This window comes from Oncorhynchus tshawytscha, unplaced genomic scaffold (genome assembly GCF_018296145.1).
Source record: "Oncorhynchus tshawytscha isolate Ot180627B unplaced genomic scaffold, Otsh_v2.0 Un_contig_956_pilon_pilon, whole genome shotgun sequence".
NCBI lineage: Eukaryota > Metazoa > Chordata > Actinopteri > Salmoniformes > Salmonidae > Oncorhynchus > Oncorhynchus tshawytscha.
The window spans coordinates 286,393-297,500 of record NW_024609753.1 but is presented as its reverse complement, the minus strand read 5'-3'; the positions used below and the strand labels follow the sequence as shown (position 1 = coordinate 297,500).

Below are 11,108 nucleotides of genomic sequence, written 5' to 3'. Positions count from 1 at the left end.
CAGTCTCTCCGGGAAGACCATGCTGTCAGAAGGCCAGTCACACTCTCTCTACAAGGTTGATGTGGTGTGATGAGCTCATCAGATAAGGAGATGTGTCTGAGCCTAGCTGACTAGCCCGCTGTAGTAGTGCCGTGCCCGTGTGCCCAGAGCCACGTATCACTGCATCCCGCTGCAGCACAGGTGTAGTCATGGGAAACAGGTGCCTTTCGGTTCCCACGCCTTCAGGCTGGCAGTTTAGTGAGGGAGAGAGAGACAGAGAGAGAGAAGCGTGTCGCTACATGCCCTCCAGGTCTACTAGGCAGGGTGAGGTCTACCTACTGATCTCCTGCTCTGTCTACCTGCCTGGATGATGCCTACTGATCTCCTGCTCTGCCTACCTGCCTGGATGATGCCTAGTCTAGCGACTCTCCTGCCTACATGATGCCTAGTCCAGCGACTCTCCTGCCTACATGATGCCTAGTTCAGCGACTCTCCTGCCTACATGATGCCTAGTTCAGCGACTCTCCTGCCTACATGATGCCTAGTTCAGCGACTCTCCTGCCTACATGATGCCTAGTCCAGCGACTCTCCTGCCTACATGATGCCTAGTCCAGCGACTCTCCTGCCTACATGATGCCTAGTCCAGCGACTCTCCTGCCTACATGATGCCTAGTCCAGCCTAGTCCAGCTCTCCTGCCTACATGATGCCTAGTCCAGCGACTCTCCTGCCTACATGATGCCTAGTCCAGCGACTCTCCTGCCTACATGATGCCTAGTCCAGCGACTCTCCTGCCTACATGATGCCTAGTCCAGCGACTCTCCTGCCTACATGATGCCTAGTCCAGCCTACATGATGCCTCTCCCTGCCTACATGATGCCTAGTCCAGCGACTCTCCTGCCTACATGATGCCTAGTCCAGCGACTCTCCTGCCTACATGATGCCTAGTCCAGCGACTCTCCTGCCTACATGATGCCTAGTCCAGCGACTCTCCTGCCTACATGATGCCTAGTCCAGCGACTCTCCTGCCTACATGATGCCTAGTCCAGCGACTCTCCTGCCTACATGATGCCTAGTCCAGCGACTCTCCTGCCTACATGATGCCTAGTCCAGCGACTCTCCTGCCTACATGATGCCTAGTCCAGCGACTCTCCTGCCTACCTAGACAGATACATGATAGATAGATATGCAGGAGAGAGAGACACAACCATCCATACCTACTATAGGACATGAGTCTAGGCGTGATGGGGTCTACCTATGTAGAGACATAACCAGCCACCCATGACAGTGATGGTCTATGTAGAGACATAACCAGCCACCCATGACAGTGATGGTCTATGTAGAGACATAACCAGCCACCCATGACAGTGATGGTCTATGTAGAGAGACATAACCAGCCACCCATGACAGTGATGGTCTATGTAGAGACATAACCAGCCACCCATGACAGTGATGGTCTATGTAGAGACATAACCAGCCACCCATGACAGTGATGGTCTATGTAGAGAGACATAACCAGCCACCCATGACAGTGATGGTCTATGTAGAGACACATAACCAGCCACCCATGACAGTGATGGTCTATGTAGAGAGACATAACCAGCCACCCATGACAGTGATGGTCTATGTAGAGAGACATAACCAGCCACCCATGACAGTGATGGTCTATGTAGAGAGACATAACCAGCCTCCCATGACAGTGATGGTCTATGTAGAGAGACATAACCAGCCACCCATGACAGTGATGGTCTATGTAGAGAGACATAACCAGCCACCCATGACAGTGATGGTCTATGTAGAGAGACATAACCAGCCTCCCATGACAGTGATGGTCTATGTAGAGACATAACCAGCCTCCCATGACAGTGATGGTCTATGTAGAGACATAACCAGCCACCCATGACAGTGATGGTCTATGTAGAGAGACATAACCAGCCACCCATGACAGTGATGGTCTATGTAGAGAGACATAACCAGCCACCCATGACAGTGATGGTCTATGTAGAGACATAACCAGCCACCCATGACAGTGATGGTCTATGTAGAGACATAACCAGCCACCCATGACAGTGATGGTCTATGTAGAGACATAACCAGCCACCCATGATGATGGTCTATGTAGAGAGACATAACCAGCCACCCATGACAGTGATGGTCTATGTAGAGACATAACCAGCCACCCATGACAGTGATGGTCTATGTAGAGACATAATCAGCCTCCCATGACAGTGATGGTCTATGTAGAGACATAACCAGCCTCCCATGACAGTGATGGTCTATGTAGAGACATAACCAGCCACCCATGACAGTGATGGTCTATGTAGAGACATAACCAGCCACCCATGACAGTGATGGTCTATGTAGAGACACATAACCAGCCACCCATGACAGTGATGGTCTATGTAGAGAGACATAACCAGCCACCCATGACAGTGATGGTCTATGTAGAGAGACATAACCAGCCACCCATGACAGTGATGGTCTATGTAGAGACACATAACCAGCCACCCATGACAGTGATGGTCTATGTAGAGACATAACCAGCCACCCATGACAGTGATGGTCTATGTAGAGACATAACCAGCCACCCATGACAGTGATGGTCTATGTAGAGACATAACCAGCCACCCATGACAGTGATGGTCTATGTAGAGACATAACCAGCCACCCATGACAGTGATGGTCTATGTAGAGAGACATAACCAGCCACCCATGACAGTGATGGTCTATGCAAAAATAACATGCAGGTGGTTTACATACTGTGAGAGCTGGATAGTTGTTCCTTGTTCCAAACATAACATACAGAGCAACTGTTGGTGGAATAGGTTATCCTGAGGGCCTCGACTCAAACACACACACACACACACACACACACACACACACACACACACACCTGTCCATGTGGCACCAGTTTGACTCCGTTAACACTCATTTACATACTAGGACGCTTGGCTTGATCCATGTGTGTATGTATACGTGTGGACTGGACTATATGCCCTGAGGGTGCAGTCCTTAGGGAGGGGACTTCTTTCTTTGGCCTGAGCAGATAAAGACACAGACAGAGAGGAGAGGTCAGTGTAAACTAGTCTAACTACTCTCCTCCTCTAGCTGAACCAGTTGAACTGGACTAGTAGCCATGTTAATCCTACTCAGTAAACGCAGGGAGAGAATGTGCTGTTAACACAAAACCTCTGACATTTCCTTAAAGATCATTAATGAAAAGGTCCTAAAACACCCATCTACCCTGACATTTCCTTAAAGATCATTAATGAAAAGGTCCTAAAACACCCATCTACCCTGAAATTTCCTTAAAGATCATTAATGAAAAGGTCCTAAAACACCCATCTACCCTGAAATTTCCTTAAAGATCATTAATGAAAAGGTCCTAAAACACCCATCTACCCTGACATTTCGTTAAAGATCATTAATGAAAAGGTCCTAAAACACCCATCTACCCTGAAATTTCCTTAAAGATCATTAATGAAAAGGTCCTAAAACACCCATCTACCCTGACATTTTGTTAAAGATCATTAATGAAAAGGTCCTAAAACACCCATCTACCCTGACATTTTGTTAAAGATCATTAATGAAAAGGTCCTAAAACACCCATCTACCTGACATTTCCTTAAAGATCATTAATGAAAAGGTCCTAAAACACCCATCTACCCTGACATTTTGTTAAAGATCATTAATGAAAAGGTCCTAAAACACCCATCTACCCTGAAATTTTGTTAAAGATCATTAATGAAAAGGTCCTAAAACACCCATCTACCCTGACATTTCCTTAAAGATCATTAATGAAAAGGTCCTAAAACACCCATCTACCCTGACATTTCCTTAAAGATCATTAATGAAAAGGTCCTAAAACACCCATCTACCCTGACATTTTGTTAAAGATCATTAATGAAAAGGTCCTAAAACACCCATCTACCCTGACATTTCCTTAAAGATCATTAATGAAAAGGTCCTAAAACACCCATCTACCCTGAAATTTCCTTAAAGATCATTAATGAAAAGGTCCTAAAACACCCATCTACCCTGACATTTCCTTAAAGATCATTAATGAAAAGGTCCTAAAACACCCATCTACCCTGAAATTTCCTTAAAGATCATTAACGATGTAAAGAAACGAAGTGTTAAAACACGTCATTGTACATAATGTGAAGAAATGCATATAAAAATGTATGTCAATGTGCAGCGCAACTAATCCATCAATCTGTTACCTCTTCCTCTTGTCTTTGCAGTGAAACTGCACACACACACACACCAGATCCAAAATGCTCAGCGTTCAGGAGCGCAAGCCCAAGAGGCCTCACTACATCCCACGGCCCCCAGGCAAGCCCTACAAATACCAGTGTTTCCAGTGCCCGTTCACCTGCAACGAGAAGTCTCACCTGTTCAACCACATGAAATACAACCTCTGTAAGAATTCTATATCACTGGTGTCTCAGAAAGGAGACCACGCAGGGAGGCAGACCAAGACCCCTGGCCCTGCCAACCACAAACTGGCATCTTTAACCCTGAAAGACAAATCAGGGCCACTTCCTGTGGAGCGGCTCATGACCCCTGAGGGTCACAGAGGAGGACTGGAGAACAGGAGAGAAGAGAAGGAGGAGAGAGAGGATGAGAAGGAGGAGAGAGAGGATGAGAAGGAGGAGGAGAGAGAGAAGGAGAAGGGAGAGGAGGCGTGTGGGAGTCCAGTCAGGAAAGACATTGAGATCAAATCAGACACAAAGGAAGTCAAAGAGGCCAAGGCTGTGCCACGCCCGTCAGCCTTCTCCCAAGTCACACCCAATCGGGAGAACCCAGAGGCCGCGCTAAAGTCGTCCCACAACCAATCAGGGGAGCCGTCTCTGACTCCGCCCATGCCATCATTCCATAACCCCACCTTCTCCTGGGGCCCAATGGCAGCAGCCTCCATGCCGCTGAAGCCCCTCCCACCTCACATAATACCTGAGTACCCTCCCTACCTGTTTCCTGATCGCCAACCGGCCCTCCACCCCTCTACCAGCCCTACTTCATCCCAGGGACGCATCACCTTTCTGGGCCAAACTCCCAGACCTACCGGCCTAGCTTCCTGGAGACCCCACAAAGACCTGTGATACCCATGAACCCGGACCACTCCCACTCATCTCTCATCCCTCCATACCCCTACAGATACGGTCTCCCCCTGCCCTATGGCCTGTACCGACCCGCGGACCACCACCACCCACACCCCATCCCTCTCCCAGGCTCCAGGTACTTTCCTCTGGATGTGTACGACCCAAGACCAGGCCCCGGCCTGGGACCTAGGGACTATGACTTTTACCTCCACCCCAGGCTCCATGGTGAACCCCACAGCAGACCCACGGAGGAAGGGACCAGCCAGGTGGAGCAGAGCAGAGACAAGCCCACCAGACTGAGCCCCATGGAGGGGTGTTCTGCCTTGGGCTCCCCTGACAGACCCAGCCCTCCACACCCCTTCACCCAGAGAGACACTACGGAGGGTTCCAGATGTACCGTCCTGGGGGAACTACAGCCTGTCAATCAATCAGGAGGACCAGAACCAGCCTCTCAGCCAATCAGAGTAGAGCCGAGCAAAGAGGACACACCACAGAGCTTGATGACGCACATGGAAAGAGGGTAAGTGAAGATACAACAACATGCTCTCCTCACACAGCTCTTTACCAGCCAAACAGCTGCAGCTCTAACTAGTCTATACAGAGGTATCAGTGGATATCTAATCTAACTAGTCTATACAGAGGTATCAGTGTCTAATCTAACTAGTCTATACAGAGGTATCAGTGGATATCTAATCTAACTAGTCTATACAGAGGTATCAGTGTCTAATCTAACTAGTCTATACAGAGGTATCAGTGGATATCTAATCTAATCTAATTAGTCTATACAGAGGTACAGTGCCTTGCGAAAGTATTCGGCCCCCTTGAACTTTGCGACCTTTTGCCACATTTCAGGCTTCAAACATAAAGATATAAAACTGTATTTTTTTGTGAAGAATCAACAACAAGTGGGACACAATCATGAAGTGGAACGACATTTATTGGATATTTCGAACTTTTTTAACAAATCAAAAACTGAAAAATTGGGCGTGCAAAATTATTCAGCCCCCTTAAGTTAATACTTTGTAGCGCCACCTTTTGCTGCGATTACAGCTGTAAGTCGCTTGGGGTATGTCTCTATCAGTTTTGCACATCGAGAGACTGAAATTGTTTCCCATTCCTCCTTGCAAAACTGCTCGAGCTTAGTGAGGTTGGATGGAGAGCATTTGTGAACAGCAGTTTTCAGTTCTTTCCACAGATTCTCGATTGGATTCAGGTCTGGACTTTGACTTGGCCATTCTAACACCTGGATATGTTTATTTTTGAACCATTCCATTGTAGATTTTGCTTTATGTTTTGGATCATTGTCTTGTTGGAAGACAAATCTCTGTCCCAGTCTCAGGTCTTTTGCAGACTCCATCAGGTTTTCTTCCAGAATGGTCCTGTATTTGGCTCCATCCATCTTCCCATCAATTTTAACCATCTTCCCTGTCCCTGCTGAAGAAAAGCAGGCCCAAACCATGATGCTGCCACCACCATGTTTGACAGTGGGGATGGTGTGTGTTCAGGGTGATGAGCTGTGTTGCTTTTACGCCAAACATAATGTTTTGCATTGTTGCCAAAAAGTTCAATTTTGGTTTCATCTGACCAGAGCACCTTCTTCCACATGTTTGGTGTGTCTCCCAGGTGGCTTGTGGCAAACTTTAAACGACACTTTTTATGGATATCTTTAAGAAATGGCTTTCTTCTTGCCACTCTTCCATAAAGGCCAGATTTGTGCAATATACAACTGATTGTTGTCCTATGGACAGAGTCTCCCACCTCAGCTGTAGATCTCTGCAGTTCATCCAGAGTGATCATGGGCCTCTTGGCTGCATCTCTGATCAGTCTTCTCCTTGTATGAGCTGAAAGTTTAGAGGGACGGCCAGGTCTTGGTAGATTTGCAGTGGCCTGATACTCCTTCCATTTCAATATTATCGCTTGCACAGTGCTCCTTGGGATGGTTAAAGCTTGGGAAATCTTTTTGTATCCAAATCCGGCTTTAAACTTCTTCACAACAGTATCTCGGACCTGCCTGGTGTGTTCCTTGTTCTTCCTGATGCTCTCTGCGCCTTTAACGGACGTCTGAGACTATCACAGTGCAGGTGCATTTATACGAAGACTTGATTACACACAGGTGGATTGTATTTATCATCATTAGTCATCTAGGTCAACATTGGATCATTCAGAGATCCTCACTGAACTTCTGGAGAGAGTTTGCTGCACTGAAAGTAAAGGGGCTGAATAATTTTGCACGCCCAATTTTTCAGTTTTTGATTTGTTAATTTTTTTTGAAATATCCAATAAATGTCGTTCCACTTCATGATTGTGTCCCACTTGTTATTGATTCTTCACAAAAAAATACAGTTTTATATCTTTATGTTTGAAGCCTGAAATGTGGCAAAAGGTCGCAAAGTTCAAGGGGGCCGAATACTTTCGCAAGGCACTGTATCAGTGGATATCTAATCTAACTAGTCTATACAGAGGTATCAGTGTCTAATCTAACTAGTCTATACAGATGTATCAGTGGATATCTCATCTAACTAGTCTATACAGAGGTATCAGTGGATATCTAATCTAACTAGTCTATACAGATGTATCTGATGTTTACTGTTAATTTTTGTTGTTTTTCACTTTATATATTCACTTTGTATGTTGTCTACCTCACTTGCTTTGGCAATGTTAACACATGTTTCCCATGCCAATAAAGCCCTTGAATTGAATTGAATTGTATCAGTGTCTAATCTAACTGGTCTTTACAGAGGTATCAGTGGATGTCTCATCTAATCTAACTAGTCTATACAGATGTCTCATCTAATCTAACTAGTCTATACAGATGTATCAGTGGATGTCTAATCTAACTAGTCTATACAGATGTATCAGTGGATATCTAATCTAACTAGTCTATACAGATGTATCAGTGGATATCTAATCTAACTAGTCTATACAGAGGTATCAGTGGATCTAATCTAACTAGTCTATACAGAGGTATCAGTGGATATCTAATCTAACTAGTCTATACAGAGGTATCAGTGGATGTCTAATCTAACTAGTCTATACAGATGTCTCATCTAATCTAACTAGTCTATACAGATGTATCAGTGGATGTCTAATCTAACTATGTCTATCTAATAACTAGTCTATACAGATGTATCATGTCTAATCTAACTAGTCTATACAGATGTATCAGTGGATATCTAATCTAATCTAACAGAGTCTATACAGACTAGTCTATACAGATGTCTATCTAATCTAACTAGTCTATACAGATGTATCAGTGGATCTAAACTCTAACTAGTCTATACAGATACAGTATCAGTGGATATCTAATCTAATCTAACTAGTCTATACAGAGGTATCAGTGGATATCTAATCTAACTAGTCTATACAGATGTATCAGTGGATATCTAATCTAATCTAACTAGTCTATACAGATGTATCAGTGGATATCTAATCTAACTAGTCTATACAGATGTATCAGTGTCTATCTAATCTAACTAGTCTATACAGATGTATCAGTGTCTATCTAATCTAACTAGTCTATACAGATGTATCAGTGTCTATCTAATCTAACTAGTCTATACAGATGTATCAGTGTCTATCTAATCTAATCTAACTAGTCTATACAGATGTATCAGTGGATATCTAATCTAATCTAACTAGTCTATACAGATGTATCAGTGGATATCTAATCTAACTAGTCTATACAGATGTATCAGTGGATATCTAATCTAATCTAACTAGTCTATACAGATGTATCAGTGGATATCTAATCTAACTAGTCTATACAGAGGTATGAGTGGATGTCTAATCTAACTAGTCTATACAGATATCAGTGGATATCTAATCTAACTAGTCTATACAGATGTATCAGTGGATATCTAATCTAATCTAACTAGTCTATACAGATGTATCAGTGGATATCTAATCTAATCTAACTAGTCTATACAGATGTATCAGTGGATATCTAATCTAATCTAACTAGTCTATACAGATGTATCAGTGGATATCTAATCTAATCTAACTAGTCTATACAGATGTATCAGTGGATATCTAATCTAACTAGTCTATACAGATGTATCAGTGGATATCTAATCTAATCTAACTAGTCTATACAGATGTATCAGTGGATATCTAATCTAATCTAACTAGTCTATACAGATGTATCAGTGGATATCTAATCTAATCTAACTAGTCTATACAGATGTATCAGTGGATATCTAATCTTATGCATATTATTTGTCTTTCTTCCTCATTCAGGTCGGCAGGCAACAGCGCAGAGCACTCCACCTCTGACGAAAGCAACGACTCATCTGAACGAGATGGTGAAGATGAGGATGATGATGATGAAGACACTGAGAAAGATTTGATGCCCCTGAACCTCTCCAAAAAGGACCAGGAGTCAGACCTCTTCACCAGCAGGGGGAGCTGTCCTGAAACAAGGCACCCGGAGGAGGACCTGCCACTGAACCTGAGCCTTAGGGCCACACCAGGCAGTCCAGATCACTGCTCCAAAATGGCCGCCTCAGGGAGGGAGTTTGTTAGGGTCCAACCAGGCAACCCAGACCATTGCTCCAAAATGGCCACCTTAATCGCAGTGGATCTCAGTCAACAGGGCTCCAGCCCAGCTCCCACCCAAACAGACAAGGAGCCCAGTGACCAACAGAGACAGACTGCAGCCCTGGCTCTCTGCCAGCTGGCTAGCTCCTCCTCTTCCTCCAGCTGCAGCCTCAGCTCTATGGCAGCAGACAGCCCGTCAGTACGCCCAACAGACTGCCCCTGTCTCCCAACAACCACAGCCCTCCCCAGAGAGGTGAAACACACAACCACAGCCCTCCCCAGAGAGGTGAAACACACAACCACAGCCCTCCCCAGAGAGGTGAAACACACAACCACAGCCCTCCCCAGAGAGGTGAAACACACAACCACAGCCCTCCCCAGAGAGGTGAAACACAACCACAGCCCTCCCCAGAGAGCACACAACCACAGCCCTCCCCAGAGAGGTGAAACACACAACCACAGCCCTCCCCAGAGAGGTGAAACACACAACCACAGCCCTCGCCAGAGAGGTGAAACACACAACCACAGCCCTCGCCAGAGAGGTGAAACACACAACCACAGCCCTCCCCAGAGAGGTGAAACACACAACCACAGCCCTCGCCAGAGAGGTGAAACACACAGCCGAGGGCCTCTCCAGGGAGGTCAAACAGGAACACACAGCCAAGGGCCAGACCGACCAGTCTAGTACCCCAGTTAGGGGGGTGAAGAGAGCTGCCAGGGGAGAGAGCCAGCTCCCAGCCAGGAAAAACACCAGGCTTACAGCCCCTCACAAACAGACTAAGAGGGTGGTGAAGGAGACAGGAGGAGGGAGAGCACTGAGGAGGAGACCTCTCTGCTGCTGAACACCAAGTGACAGTTGAACCAATACCCATCCAACAGACAACAGGAAGTCCACAGTGGCTCAAAACCCTCACAGCCTCTAGTCTAGGACCAGGATGTAAAGGAGTAAAGTGGAGCTGTACAGTTGAACCTCCACGGACACGCCCCTGTCTGTCTATAGGACGATCAAATGTTTACCAAGCACTAAAAGCAAGACTGGTGTTTTAAAACCAACATGTGATGGTGTCTCCGGTAGGCTACAGGGAAAACCTCTTTTCAGAAAACCCTCCTCACCTGCACTGACTTGACCCAAATAGCCTTTCATATAAAATGTTAACCCTTCACATCTGATCACAGAACGCTGTATAGAACAAGGGTGGAACTATTTAAGTGACTATAATATGTTGTATACTACAAGGTGCATGGTGGTGAGAAGTTGTATATATTTAATATGGTTCTAAAAAGCAATACCAAAATAAAAATCTGTCCATGTTTATCCCAAGGGGTTGTTGTTCTGTATGACTGTTGTGACTGTGGGGGTTTATGGGAAGGGGGGTTGTTGTTCTGTATGACTGTTGTGACTGTGGGGGTTTATGGGAAGGGGGGGGTTGTTGTTCTGTATGGCTGTTGTGACTGAGGGTTTATGGGAAGGGGGGGGGTTGTTCTGTATGGCT

General features: G+C 45.5%; 2 protein-coding genes across 2 annotated transcripts in view; one reads left to right on the top strand and one right to left on the bottom strand.

The window, feature by feature from the left end:
- tbcd (tubulin folding cofactor D) overlaps positions 1–11,108 on the bottom strand; it is a 113,550-nt gene that overhangs the window by 73,250 nt on the left and 29,192 nt on the right. The window lies entirely within an intron of this gene.
- znf750 (zinc finger protein 750) lies at positions 4,255–10,930 on the top strand. Its single transcript, XM_042317602.1, is given in 4 exon segments — positions 4,255–4,965; positions 4,968–5,599; positions 9,316–10,000; positions 10,059–10,930. Coding segments are annotated over 4 exon segments (2,427 nt in total). The 3' UTR covers positions 10,458–10,930.